This window comes from Cibotium barometz, chromosome 31 (genome assembly GCF_041138505.1).
Source record: "Cibotium barometz isolate CiBa-2024 chromosome 31, ASM4113850v1, whole genome shotgun sequence".
NCBI lineage: Eukaryota > Viridiplantae > Streptophyta > Polypodiopsida > Cyatheales > Cibotiaceae > Cibotium > Cibotium barometz.
The window spans coordinates 47,458,731-47,470,951 of record NC_141076.1 but is presented as its reverse complement, the minus strand read 5'-3'; the positions used below and the strand labels follow the sequence as shown (position 1 = coordinate 47,470,951).

The window sequence follows — 12,221 nt, the reverse complement described above, 5'->3', positions numbered from 1 at the left end:
AGGTTACAAATGTGAGAGCGCACTGCATTTACGTTATGGTTTACCTTTCAAAATCGAGAGCCCACTGCACGTGGATCACATTGAGGTTTATTGACGTGGAAGAGGTTGAGGGACGTGGAAAGGATAAGGGCACGCGATGAAATTTTGGACGTGGAGAGGATAAGAAGGGAACGTGATGAAATTCGTGATAGAATTCCTTCGTGGTGGTGGGAGTATAAAATCCTCATCGCTGGAAGATTTACACAACAACAACGTTCCTCGTCCTCGTCCTCCTCCTCATCATCATCATATTAGTTTGTTTCGTTACCGAGTGTCAGAATGGCTGCAGCGAACTGCCCTGCCGACAGACTAGTCCCGCCACCCGAGGATGGTAAGTAAGCAGGCGCTGAAAATTGTTGGAACTCGCATATATGGTTTAGTGCTAATTATTCGGTGTTTTTTTGTGTACATCTTCCCAGATCAGAGGACGAGCTGGCCGGAGTTAGTGGGGTTCTTAGTGGAGATATTGCGTCCTGGCGACAGTGGTACCACGGATTACCGCACCGACCGTGTTCGCTTTTATGTTGACGAGCAAGGCCGAGTTAATCAGATCCCGCACATCGGGTGATCTACTCATCTCGACCGCTGTGATGCCTGCCTCTATGCTGCTGTAACCTATCGTGAGCTGTTTCACAAATACATTTGAATAAAAACCTTATCCGCCTATAAAAGCATTTTTAATTACGAGTTCATAAAAAACAAGTCCATATCTATTTCAAACATTACTCTGGTTTGGTTAGGTAATGAATCACTAACTCTCGTTGTGCATTCATTTCATGGTCACCACCACCATTCGAGAGATCGAAATTCGTTTTAAATAAATGGAACGCCCTATGAGTTGCCATTGAGCTCCACATGCATGTTAACTATGTTTGAAAACTTAAATTTGGAGTAAAGTGACTCTCACACTCGAACATGCCACGCAATTTAATTTCCATGTAAACAGTGCATCAATTGCCTCAAATTGAAAACTATTATAATTTATGGCTCCTTGACCCAAGACATGTTAGCCCAAGTGCATAGGAAAAAACATGAAAGCTAGATGGAGAAATAATGAAAAGGCAAGCCTAAGAGGAGGCTAAAGCCCATATAGACAAAGCCAAGCTGATCCACTAATGCTATGATTAACCACTTATGACATCGATTAACAATAAAAATTAAGACTAACTACTTGATTAAGTAAGATCAAGCAAAACATGGATGGACTAATTAGTTTACACTAATTACCTAATTAATCTACTCCTAACGCTCAAATTGATGATACTAAAATGAGAGAGATGACTCACCTCAATCACACTTGGGGGAGCTTGGCTCAACTATTCACCACTTCATTAAGTTAAAAAATAAGTAAAAACAACAAGAAAAAGGGTTAAGGTAAAAGAGAATACTACTCCTAATCACACAAAATCACATGCAACTACTCAAATCGCAAAACTTGATCACTCTAATCCTCTCAATACCACTCTACCTCACTCTCCCTCACTCATTCTCTATCTCTACCTCACTCTCTCTCTAACTCTCACTACCTCTCTCTCTCTCTCTCTCTCTCTCTCTCTCTCTCTCTCTCTCTCTCTCTCTCTCTCTCCATTTATCTGGAGCGGGCCAACTCTCTAAAACACTTTCTCTCTGTCTCTAACAATCTCTCTCTCTCTCTCTCTCTCTCTCTCTCTCTCTCTCTCTCTCTCTCTCTCTCTCTCTCTCTCTCTCTAACTCTCTCAATCTCTCTTTCTAACTCTCTCAATATCTTTTACTCTCTCTAACTGTCTCTATTTCTCTCAAGCTGGCCAACTCTCTCTAACACACTCTCTATCTCTCTAACTCTCTCTCTCTCTCTCTCTCTCTCTCTCTCTCTCTCTCTCTCTCTCTCTCTCTCTCTCTAACTCTCTCTCTTTTTAACTCTCTCTTACCCATTTCTCTCTGTCTCTAACTCTCTTTTTACCTTCAGTAATTGGCCAACTCTCTATAACTCTCTCAAACTAACTCACTCTCTTTACCTAGTATCTCGAACTCTGTAACTCACTTTGTCTCTTTAACTCTCTAACCCTCTAATCCTCAAATATATCTTTATATATCTTTGTCTCTAACTCTCTATAACTCTCTCAAACTAACTCACTCTCTTTACCTAGTATCTCGAACTCTATAACTCACTTTGTCTCTTTAACTCTCTAACCCTCTAATCCTCAAATATATCTTTGTCTCTAACTCTCTCTTTACCTTCTGTAATTGGCCAACTCTCTATAACTCTCTCGAACTAACTCATTCTCTTTACCTAGTATCTCTAACTCTGTAACTCACTTTGTCTCTTTAACTCTCTAACCCTCTAATCCTCAAATATATCTTTTTATATATATACATGTGTATGTATATATATATATATATATATATATATATATACATATACATATATATATATTTGAGGATTAGAGAGAGAGAGAGAGAGTGAGTGAGAAAAATTATATATATATATATATACATATATATATATATATATATATATGTATATAATATATTTGAGGGTTAGAGGGTTAGAGACAGAGGGGGACAAAGAGAGGGAGAGAGAGTTAGAGAGAGAGGCCTCTCTTTGTGCCCCCCTCTCTCTCTCTAATTCTCTAACCCTCAAACCCTCTAATTCTGGAGTATAAAACTCTTAGAGTTTTATTTTATGTATACATATATATATATATATACATACATACATACATACATACATATATATATATGTATGTATGTATGTATATATCATATATATGTATACATACATACACACACACACACACACACACACACACACACACACACATATATATATACATATACATATATATATATATATAATAATTAGAGGATTAGAGAATAACTATCTAATCCTCTAATTATATATATATATATATATATATATATATATATATATATATATATATATATATAGAGAGAGAGAGAGAGAGAGAGAGAGAGAGAGGGGTTAAAAATTGATGTTACGGCACTGCACATACGTGACGGTTTACCCTTCAGGTTTACCCTTCAAAATCGAGAGCGCACTCCATGTGGAGGATCACATTGAGGTTGAGTGAGTGGAGAGGATAAGGGCACGTGATGAAATTCTGGTACCACGGATTACATCACCGACCATATAGGGGTTGATAACGATGAAAAAATCAAATTCATTAATTAACCAAGCAAGAGACATCGTGTAAAACTTTATTTTATTAAGGTGGAACCTTAATCTAAACGTTATTATGACACCAATTAAACGTCGCATACCACGTACACATTACAGTTTTTTTGGTATCTGTCATCTCTTCCTCACCGCTTCAATGCTGTGTTTCAGAGGCATCTCTCGCCATCTCTCATGTGTGCAAGGTAGACGATGCCCCAAGGAAAGGCACCGTCCCTCCCTCCCTCCCTCCGTCCCTCCCTCCCTCTTTCTTTCCTCATTTACTTGCATCTTTAGGCAAGCATCACATGGGCACTCACCTCATAGGCTTTAGAGATCTTTGCCTCGGCCTCCTCCTTGTTCTAAGGAAATTCGATCTCCATAAGAATTTTTTCTGCATCGGGAAAAAAATTCCTATGGTGACAAATTTTCAATAGCCTTTGTCGATCACAAGCTATGATTTTTTCTAGGTTGGGTTGCCAGAATATGTATGATGCCTGCCTCTATACTGTAACCCGTTGTGAGATTTTTCACAAATACATTTGAATAAAAACCTTATCCGCCTATAAAAGCGTTTTTTATTGTGACAGCTTTGGAACAGTAAATATAAATAAATATTATTGGTCCCAAGAAAAACTACAAGACCATATCTATTTCAAACATTACTCTGGTTTGGTTAGGTAATTTTTGGATCAAGATTCGTTTTAAATAAATGGAACGCCCTATGAGTTGCCATTTAAGGTCCACATGCATGTTAACTATGTGTATTTCTCAGTTGAAAAATTAATGGAGTAAAGTGACTCTCACACTCAAACATGCCCTGCAATTTAATAGTGCATCAATGGGAGCAAATTGAAAAACTATTATGGCTCATAAGACATGAGCTCCTAAGAAGAATCAAGCACTAAAGAAGTCTAGTAAACCCATTCCAAACATTACCAATAAAGAACAGTGGCAACTAAAAGAGAACCAACTAGATAATACAATGTGCAAATAGGAAGCCATAAGAACCTTAGCTAATCTAGAGAAAGGATCTACACACAAGAACCTTCTTGTCAACCAAGCACCGATGAACCTAGTGAACTAGATGTGCAAGATGGATTAAAACATGTAATTTTCATCAATGCCTAGTCCAAAGGGAAAGATAAAGTAAAAACACAAGAACCTAGTCCCACCAAGGGAATGGATGCATAAGAACTTGCTATAGAGAGAACCATTAATTTCATTAGCTAGATGAATGAGTTAAAATTGCTTTTACAACATCTCCCATCAAATTCAAAGGTAGAATCCAAGTACCACAATGGACATGAACCATATCACACAAACACTACTAAAATGAAGAAAAGTAAAGAAACGAGCAAAAAGTTAACGCGTTATCAAACATATAAAATAGACACGATATGACTAACTTGAGATAATCACATGTAAAAAAATGTCTCAAAAGATGAAGGTAATCATGGATGGTTGCAAGAGATGAGGGTGCCTAGTTTTGTGTCAGTGGGTGTCCTTGGCTTAGCTTGAAAAAAAGCATCTTTCTACTAAGAATACCTAATCTCTCCTAGTTAGTCTAAGAATTTCACTTCATGGTCTTCTACTGAAACATCACTGCAAAGTTGGGCACCTAAAAATATAATCTGATCGAAAATCTATTTTTTCTAAGGGCCCATTTGCGTGGGTGCAAAATCTAGGCATATGCATGTCCCAAGTTTGGACAAGTGGACTGTATGCATTTATATTGCTTGTATCTTTTACAGCTTAACTAATATGGCCATGAAACTTTGTATATCATTAGTTGACATAACACAAAGCTTAACTTTATTTATCAAGTATTTTTTAAGGTGTTTTTGTATTTTATATTTAAGTTTAAATGACCAAAAAACATAAATAAAAATACTATTTTATGCTTCCATCATATCTACCACTTACAAGGTTAATTTTGTATAGATCTAGTGACCAAAGAATGGGGAAAGATCAATATATTGTGGAGTTATGGTGGTTAAATTGCACTCACAGCACTCACAGTTAGAAAAGGCTCCCAACATGTTCTAGCTAATTATTCATCCAAAATTCCACATGGAGAGCTTCCCACAAAAGTGGAGGATGATTTTCCTAATACATGTCTATTTCACTTAAGTACGATACCAAATTGGAGCCATGAAATAACTCATTTCGTGTCCACTAGCTTACCAATCGATCAATCAGGACATCATTCGTGACCGATCTCGTAAGTTAATTAAGGCAGCATCTCCACATACACTTATAGTTGGCAATTTGTATTGATGAGGCAAAGTTGACATATTGAGGCTGTGCATTCATGAGGACCATTATATTGAAATTCTAGAAGAAGCCCATGCAAGAATTTGTGGAGGCCACTTTGCTGTAGAAATCACCTCACACAAATTTTTAAAAATTGGAATGTGGTGGCCTACCCTTTTCACTCATGTAGGTGAATTTGTCAAGACATGTGATGCATGTCAAAGATTTTGGTGACTTAGAACAAAGATCGCATGCCCTTAACCTTTAACCATTTTCCAAGTGGGGCATTTATTTTGTAGGACCCATAAGTCTAGCATCTTGATATATGTGAGCTCGCTATAGCCACTTGCTATTGCACCAAATGGGCAGAAGCTCGGGTTGCCGTGTGGGCTAATGCTAGGTTGACTACCAAGTTTTTGTACAAAAACATTAGCACACGCTTTGGCTATCCCCTAGAAATTATAAGTGATAGAGGAACCCATTTCTTGAATGAGATAGTGACATTCTTGTTGGATGAGTTCATGGTGATCCACAGGAAATCCTTACCTTACGATCCAAAAGCAAATGGGCAAGCTAAAAGCACCAATAAGGTACTTTGTTCGATCCTGAATAAGACTATAGAGGCATCACGTTCAGACTAGGAACTTTAACTTCTTGCTACTCTTTGTGCTTATTGAACGGCTTACAAGATAGCTATTGCCACATGACACCTTTCCGCTTAGTATATGGTCTTGATGCTATAACTCTAATTGAATTATTGATATCCACCTTGCTGGTAACAAAAGACACAAATCTTGTAGCTCATAACCTTTTAAAATGATTGGTTGAACTGGAGAAGCTGGATGAAGCACGACTATATGCAGTGTTTTGTAATGTTGATAGATAAGTGCCAACGAAAACGTTGGTTTGATGTCAATATGAAAAAATGTAAGTTCCACATGGGTGACCTAGTGTTGATGTATACTATTAAGAAGGGAAAGAAGAAACTTACGCTTCAAGGCTTAGGACCTTACATAATTCTTGAATTCTCAAAGGTGGTTCAGTTTGATTAGAAACGTTAGATGGAATACCTATGGAGAACTTCATCAATGGCAGAAAGCTCTGTCAATATTTTGGACCATTAAACGGAGGAACAAATGAAAGTCATACATGCCACCTAGGAACTATGGAATACTTTTGATGATGTTAACTGACCTTAGAATTTGTCTTCACATGAGTTTACAAATTCCATATTACAAACCAATATTCCAATGTCCCCAATAGCATTACCCTTTGGGCAATGCTAACAAAAACCATTAAAGAAAGTGATAGGTAACTGAGGCTCATCAAGCAAGTGGATCGGATCCTTGATAATAGCTTGTTGCCCAATCCACTTACAACAAAAATCTTTTTTGTTTGGAGATACACATGTCTCTGATGCCCAAAAGTCAAACACCAGGTCTTTGATCTCATGTGTGATTATGTTATGAAGGGGTAGTTGCCTATGTTTCCAAGGGCAACACTCCATCATCTTCCAAATGTAGTCGAGAATTCGCTGCACTTAGATTTCTCTTATGGACACCCATTATTATTTTTACCTTTGCCATGCTTACAGATTTTTTCCTACTACTATCATCATTGAATCCTTAATCATTAAGCAGGGTCAATAACATCGATCTCTTAAAAAAAAGTCCATTCTTTCATCTAGGTCTTTTCACCTATGACAATGTTCTTTGAATGTTTGCCATAAATCCTCGATCATAGTTTAATGCATCAGGTTACAAATCCCTCAATTTTGAATGTTGAAGCAGGTGCTCCTTAAAAATATCTTTTTGATTTTCTTGGTCAATGCCCTCTATTTGTCAAAGCCAACAGCTAGTTACAACTTTGAAAATCTTCTTTTTTCTCCTATCATCAATGTACAATGGTTTAAAACCCCCAACATTTCTCTTTGCTCTCTGTCGATGCTCCCTTTTCCTCACATTCAATGTGTAAATACCCTCTTCAAATGGTACCCTTTTGTATGTAAAATATGTGTAAAAAAGAGATTTTAAAAACTCCTTTTACTGAACTCACGTGCTACGCTTACATATTTATGAGTGACCCCCCCTCCCCCCTCACCCCCCCGAGTCTATAGCACACAACCTAATACTTTTGGTAAAAGCAAAGAGGATGCCTATTGGAGCACTCTTGTATAGGCTAATTGATTTGTAAGCTTTACTCATGATAGTAACCTTTTACCTTCTTTACATTGCTAACTGCTCGTCTTCTCTCCCTTTCTCTTCTTTACTGACAATTGTGAAAATGCAAGACTACTCAAGAAGTTAACATATTCTTGTTGAAGCTGCTCTCAAAGTTACTATAGATGATAGTGCATCAAATACCAAGGATCTTCCTATCAGAGATGTTTGTATATTTTCTGTAACTCCTTAAGAAAATAAAATCCCTTTTGATGAGCTCTTGTGCTATCTCACATATTTTTCAGTGACCTCCTTGAGATAGGGATACTCGCCCATGATATTTTAAGATTCTTTTAAGATAATTGAGGATAGTTGAATCTCAACGTTGAGACATATTATGAGTAATTCATTGGAAATAATTTCCCACATTTTTCATTATTTTTATGAACTCTCATAGATGGGTTTAGATTGGGATACATTTCTAAATTTGAGTGATCATAGCGTACTTGAATATATGTGGGTGAGTCCGTCTATGTGTGATGATATTGGTTGCATTTTTTCCGTTATTAGATTTTATGTGGTTATTTTTATTGGTAATTCAATTTATTAATTTATTAATTGAATGGCATAGTTGTGTTGTAAGGGAAGATCATTGGGTTGGATAATGGAGGTGAGTTGATGGTGGTCAAGAAGATTTTGAGATACTCCACTTTAGGCAACATCCATATTATTTTATGACATTGGATTATTATTTATGTTAGATATGTGAAAGCTCTCTTATTTGATTTTTGATATAAAGGTTACTATCCAATTTTAGGTTCTCTAATTTGAGAAGAAGAGTTTGCATGTAAAGCAAAGCGAGCTAAATTTATAGTTAAGATATACCTTGAGTCCTAAAAGCTATTTTTTAGAATAATCGATTAAAAATACACCAAGAGGATGCGTGGGCTCGCACTTGTCTGGGGGAAAATTGGACCCAACCATGTGTTATGTTATTTACTCTTTCATTTTTGTGCAATTTATGATTTGAAGGATCATTGTCTCGCCAACACTATGCTTAATGATTCTTGGACTTAAGCAATTATGTTGTGTTCTTGATTAATACGTCTTGAATTATAGTTGTAATACTTTATTCTTATACATATCAGGAAAATAATAGTTTTAAATCTTTTTTGTACATTGCAAGTTTGATTTTGCTGCACTTTTCTCTATCTCTACTCTCAAATACTAGCACATATTCTATAACTTTTGGGGCCAAATTAAATGACTATTGTTAATGCTACTCATTTAAGAAATGCCATTAGGAACTCTATGAATAGGAAGCTTTTAAGAGTTTTTTTGCTTTCAATTCATAGTATGGACAATAAAAGCTTATGCAAGAGGAGTTACAAGTTTATCATGTTAAAATAGCAAGTGATGAATGGCACACACATAGAGTGCGAGGATGTTGCACCTTAGGAAAAAATAAGATAAATATTAATTAAATATTATTCTTAAGTGGTGATTGTAAGAAGAAGATGCAAAATGCTTCCCCAACATTCTTGATATAAAACAGTCATTAAAAAAATAGATCATAAAATACAATTTCTATAGCAAACTCTCGTCTTTCCACATTGTTCCACATCATTCCTCATTTATTTCATTTGTATTCCCTTTCCCATCATATCATAATCATTCACATCACAATTCACATGACACCACATCAATTCTCGTCCATCACATTCAATTACATCACATCCATTTACACCTATCACATTTCATTCATTCATATCCATCACATTCGTTCATTCATACCACCACATACATTTTCATAACCATCCCATCACATACATTCTATCCACATTATATCACATCACTTCTGTCCACACCATATCTCATTCATACACATCCATCCAATCGTTCACCTGTGTACTCACATCTATTCATACATTCATATCTATCACTTCACATCCATATATATTCATGTCACATCACTTCATTTTTCATCACATCACATTCCTTTGCATATACATCCACATCACATTTTTTTACATACATTCACATCCATTCTTTTACATACATTCACATCCATTCTTTCACATACATCCACTCACATCCCATATCATTCATTTACATCTTGATTCACATGACATCACATCTATTCACCTCACATGTCTTCACCCCTATTCACATCACATCCATCCATCCATTCATGCACATCTATCTGATTCACATCACACATCTCATCACATCCATTCACCTCACATCTCATCACCTCTATTCTCATCACATCTATTTACCTTTCACATCTCATCACCTCTATTCTCATCACATCTATCCATCCCTTCATTCAATCTATCTGATTCACATCACATATCTCATCACATCTATTTACCTCACATCTCATCACATCTATCCATCCCTTCATTCACATCTATCCATTCCTTCATTCACATGTATTTGATTCACATCACACATCTCATCACATCTATTTACCTCACATCTCATCACCCCACATCTCATCACATCTATCCATCCCTTCATTCACATCACACATCTCATCACTTCTATTTACCTCACATCTCATCACATCTATCCATCCCTTCATTCACATTATCCGATTCACATCACACATCTCATCACATCTATTTACCTCACATCTCATCACCTCTATTCTCATCACATCTATCCATCCCTTCATTCACATCACACATCTCATCACTTCTATTTGCCTCATATCTCTTTTTCTTCCTAAATTATCTTTCTCAAAAAGGGGGTGATATTTCAATTACTAATTTACTGAATTTCATTCATTGAATATTCACTTAATTGATTTCTAAAATTAATCACTAATTTTGATGAGGAATAAATTAATCATTTATCTAAATATTCTGACTTCGATAGATTTTTTTAATCTGAGTTTTCTCATTACCATCCGAGTGAATATGAAATGATAGAATTTTTCTCTCATAGAGTATTTACTTATTCATCTATTCATGGAAATTAAACATAGAATTAAAGAAAACTCTAATTTTGATACAAAAATCATTTATGCATCAATTTATGCATAAATTCAATTTTTGATAAAAGTAACACTTTTATAATTAAAAAAATTCTTTTATGCATCATTTTATGCATAAAAATCAATCTTGGTAAAAGTAACATTTTATAAAAAAATATTTCCAATATGCATCTTTCTATGCATAAAAATTAATTCTAATAAAAATAACGCTTTTATAATAAAAAACACTTTCCATCACCAACCACAGTCACCTTGCTTTTTGGACCAACATAAAACTATGCCACCTAAACAAAAGGCCTCTACTTTGGTAATATACCCTATCTACTCCAAAGGCCTCATCTCCACCAAGCTTTGTATAGCAACAACGCAAGCCTTGGCAATCACGCCCACTTACAATACTCCCTCTACTAACACCACTAACTGCCAGAAGGCACCCGTTCACTCTCGTTGCTCCCAACGTACTGTGGGTGCCCAAGAAAGTTCTCATTACCCAGAGTTATTATAAGGGTGTGACAACTCTATGGATCCCTTGGAGATCCAATCTCTCCCCTTGAACCTTGGCAAAATCCAAAATTTTGGCAAACCCCAAAGATCCTATTCCTCGTCATATGAGCCGAATCTCACGGTAGCCTCCGATAAGGTACACAAAAATAGGGAGAATATCCAAAAAAGACCCTCATAGCCACAAAGAAGTCATCCTTGCCTACCTTATCCTCAACCTACCACTTACATGTGGGTGCCTAGACCTCTTCTCACTGCCCAAAAATTCTGAGAGGGCAATTGAAAAAATTGGTTATCGTGAGACAATTGACAATGCCCACACCCCCTCTTCGTAAACTCCTTGCATCAAGTTCAATGGTAGTAGTTAACCCATTCCTAAGGTTAACAAGAGCTACCACCATTATCTTACATCAAGGAGTCAAGGTAGATACACCAAAGGGTTACACATTCAAGATATGAAGCAATGGTGTCCAAAGCTACAAATAGAATAGGCGCCCGTAATGGTGTGACAGAGTATTTATGGCAATTCCCATTTCAAGAGCTTGTGGTAGCAAGTTACGAGATGAAGTACCAAGTGATGTACTTCATGGATATATTATGAGAGTAGTCATTGTAATAGCATTTCATTCATGTGCGTATAGTGCCTAAGCTAATTAGGGCAAACAGACACTCATTTGACCCAACGAAGAAAACGCCAAGCCTCTTGAGGTTGTAAAACGGGCTGTGAGAAAATATAAAATCCCAAAAAAAACACGTATGCTTGCTGATTAAGGAGCAATTAAGCAATCAGATATGGAAATGATAGAGGGACTACATGGGCTGACACCCTTATTGAACCCAATGGCTGACATCTTCGAGCCATTGAGATCTATGCCCTAACTGCAACTCCCAATACCATTGGCCATGCCTACAACAAGCATGTCATCAGGTTTTACAACCATTGTCACTTCAGCCCCACCAAGCTTTGGTCCTTTAGGTAACATTCCCACCAATCTTATAGGTACTAACCCTTTTCAACCCCTGGATGCCCACACCTTAGATATACTGACTAGTCTAGGAAGGGGGGTTGCCCAAGGATTGAGTGAGTCCCTAGACACAAGAGCACTCACAT

The 12,221-nt window shown here is 36.6% G+C and overlaps 1 protein-coding gene across 1 annotated transcript; it reads left to right on the top strand.

Moving 5' to 3' along the window:
- The first annotated feature begins 220 nt into the window (after positions 1-220).
- On the top strand, positions 221-710 carry LOC147620946 (subtilisin inhibitor CLSI-I-like). The gene is made up of 2 exons (XM_086825490.1): positions 221-370; positions 459-710. Exons 1-2 carry the CDS (start codon positions 319-321, stop codon positions 605-607), a joined length of 201 nt encoding a protein of 66 aa, XP_086681616.1. The 5' UTR covers positions 221-318; the 3' UTR covers positions 608-710.
- Positions 711-12,221: the final 11,511 nt, after the last annotated feature.

Bases quoted from the DNA above. Each gene is read 5' to 3' on its own strand.
- LOC147620946 (XM_086825490.1), top strand. From the start codon at position 319: ATGGCTGCAGCGAACTGCCCTGCCGACAGACTAGTCCCGCCACCCGAG. The intron at 371-458 runs GTAAGTAAGCAG...ACATCTTCCCAG, and splicing joins AGTCCCGCCACCCGAGGATG to ATCAGAGGACGAGCTGGCCG.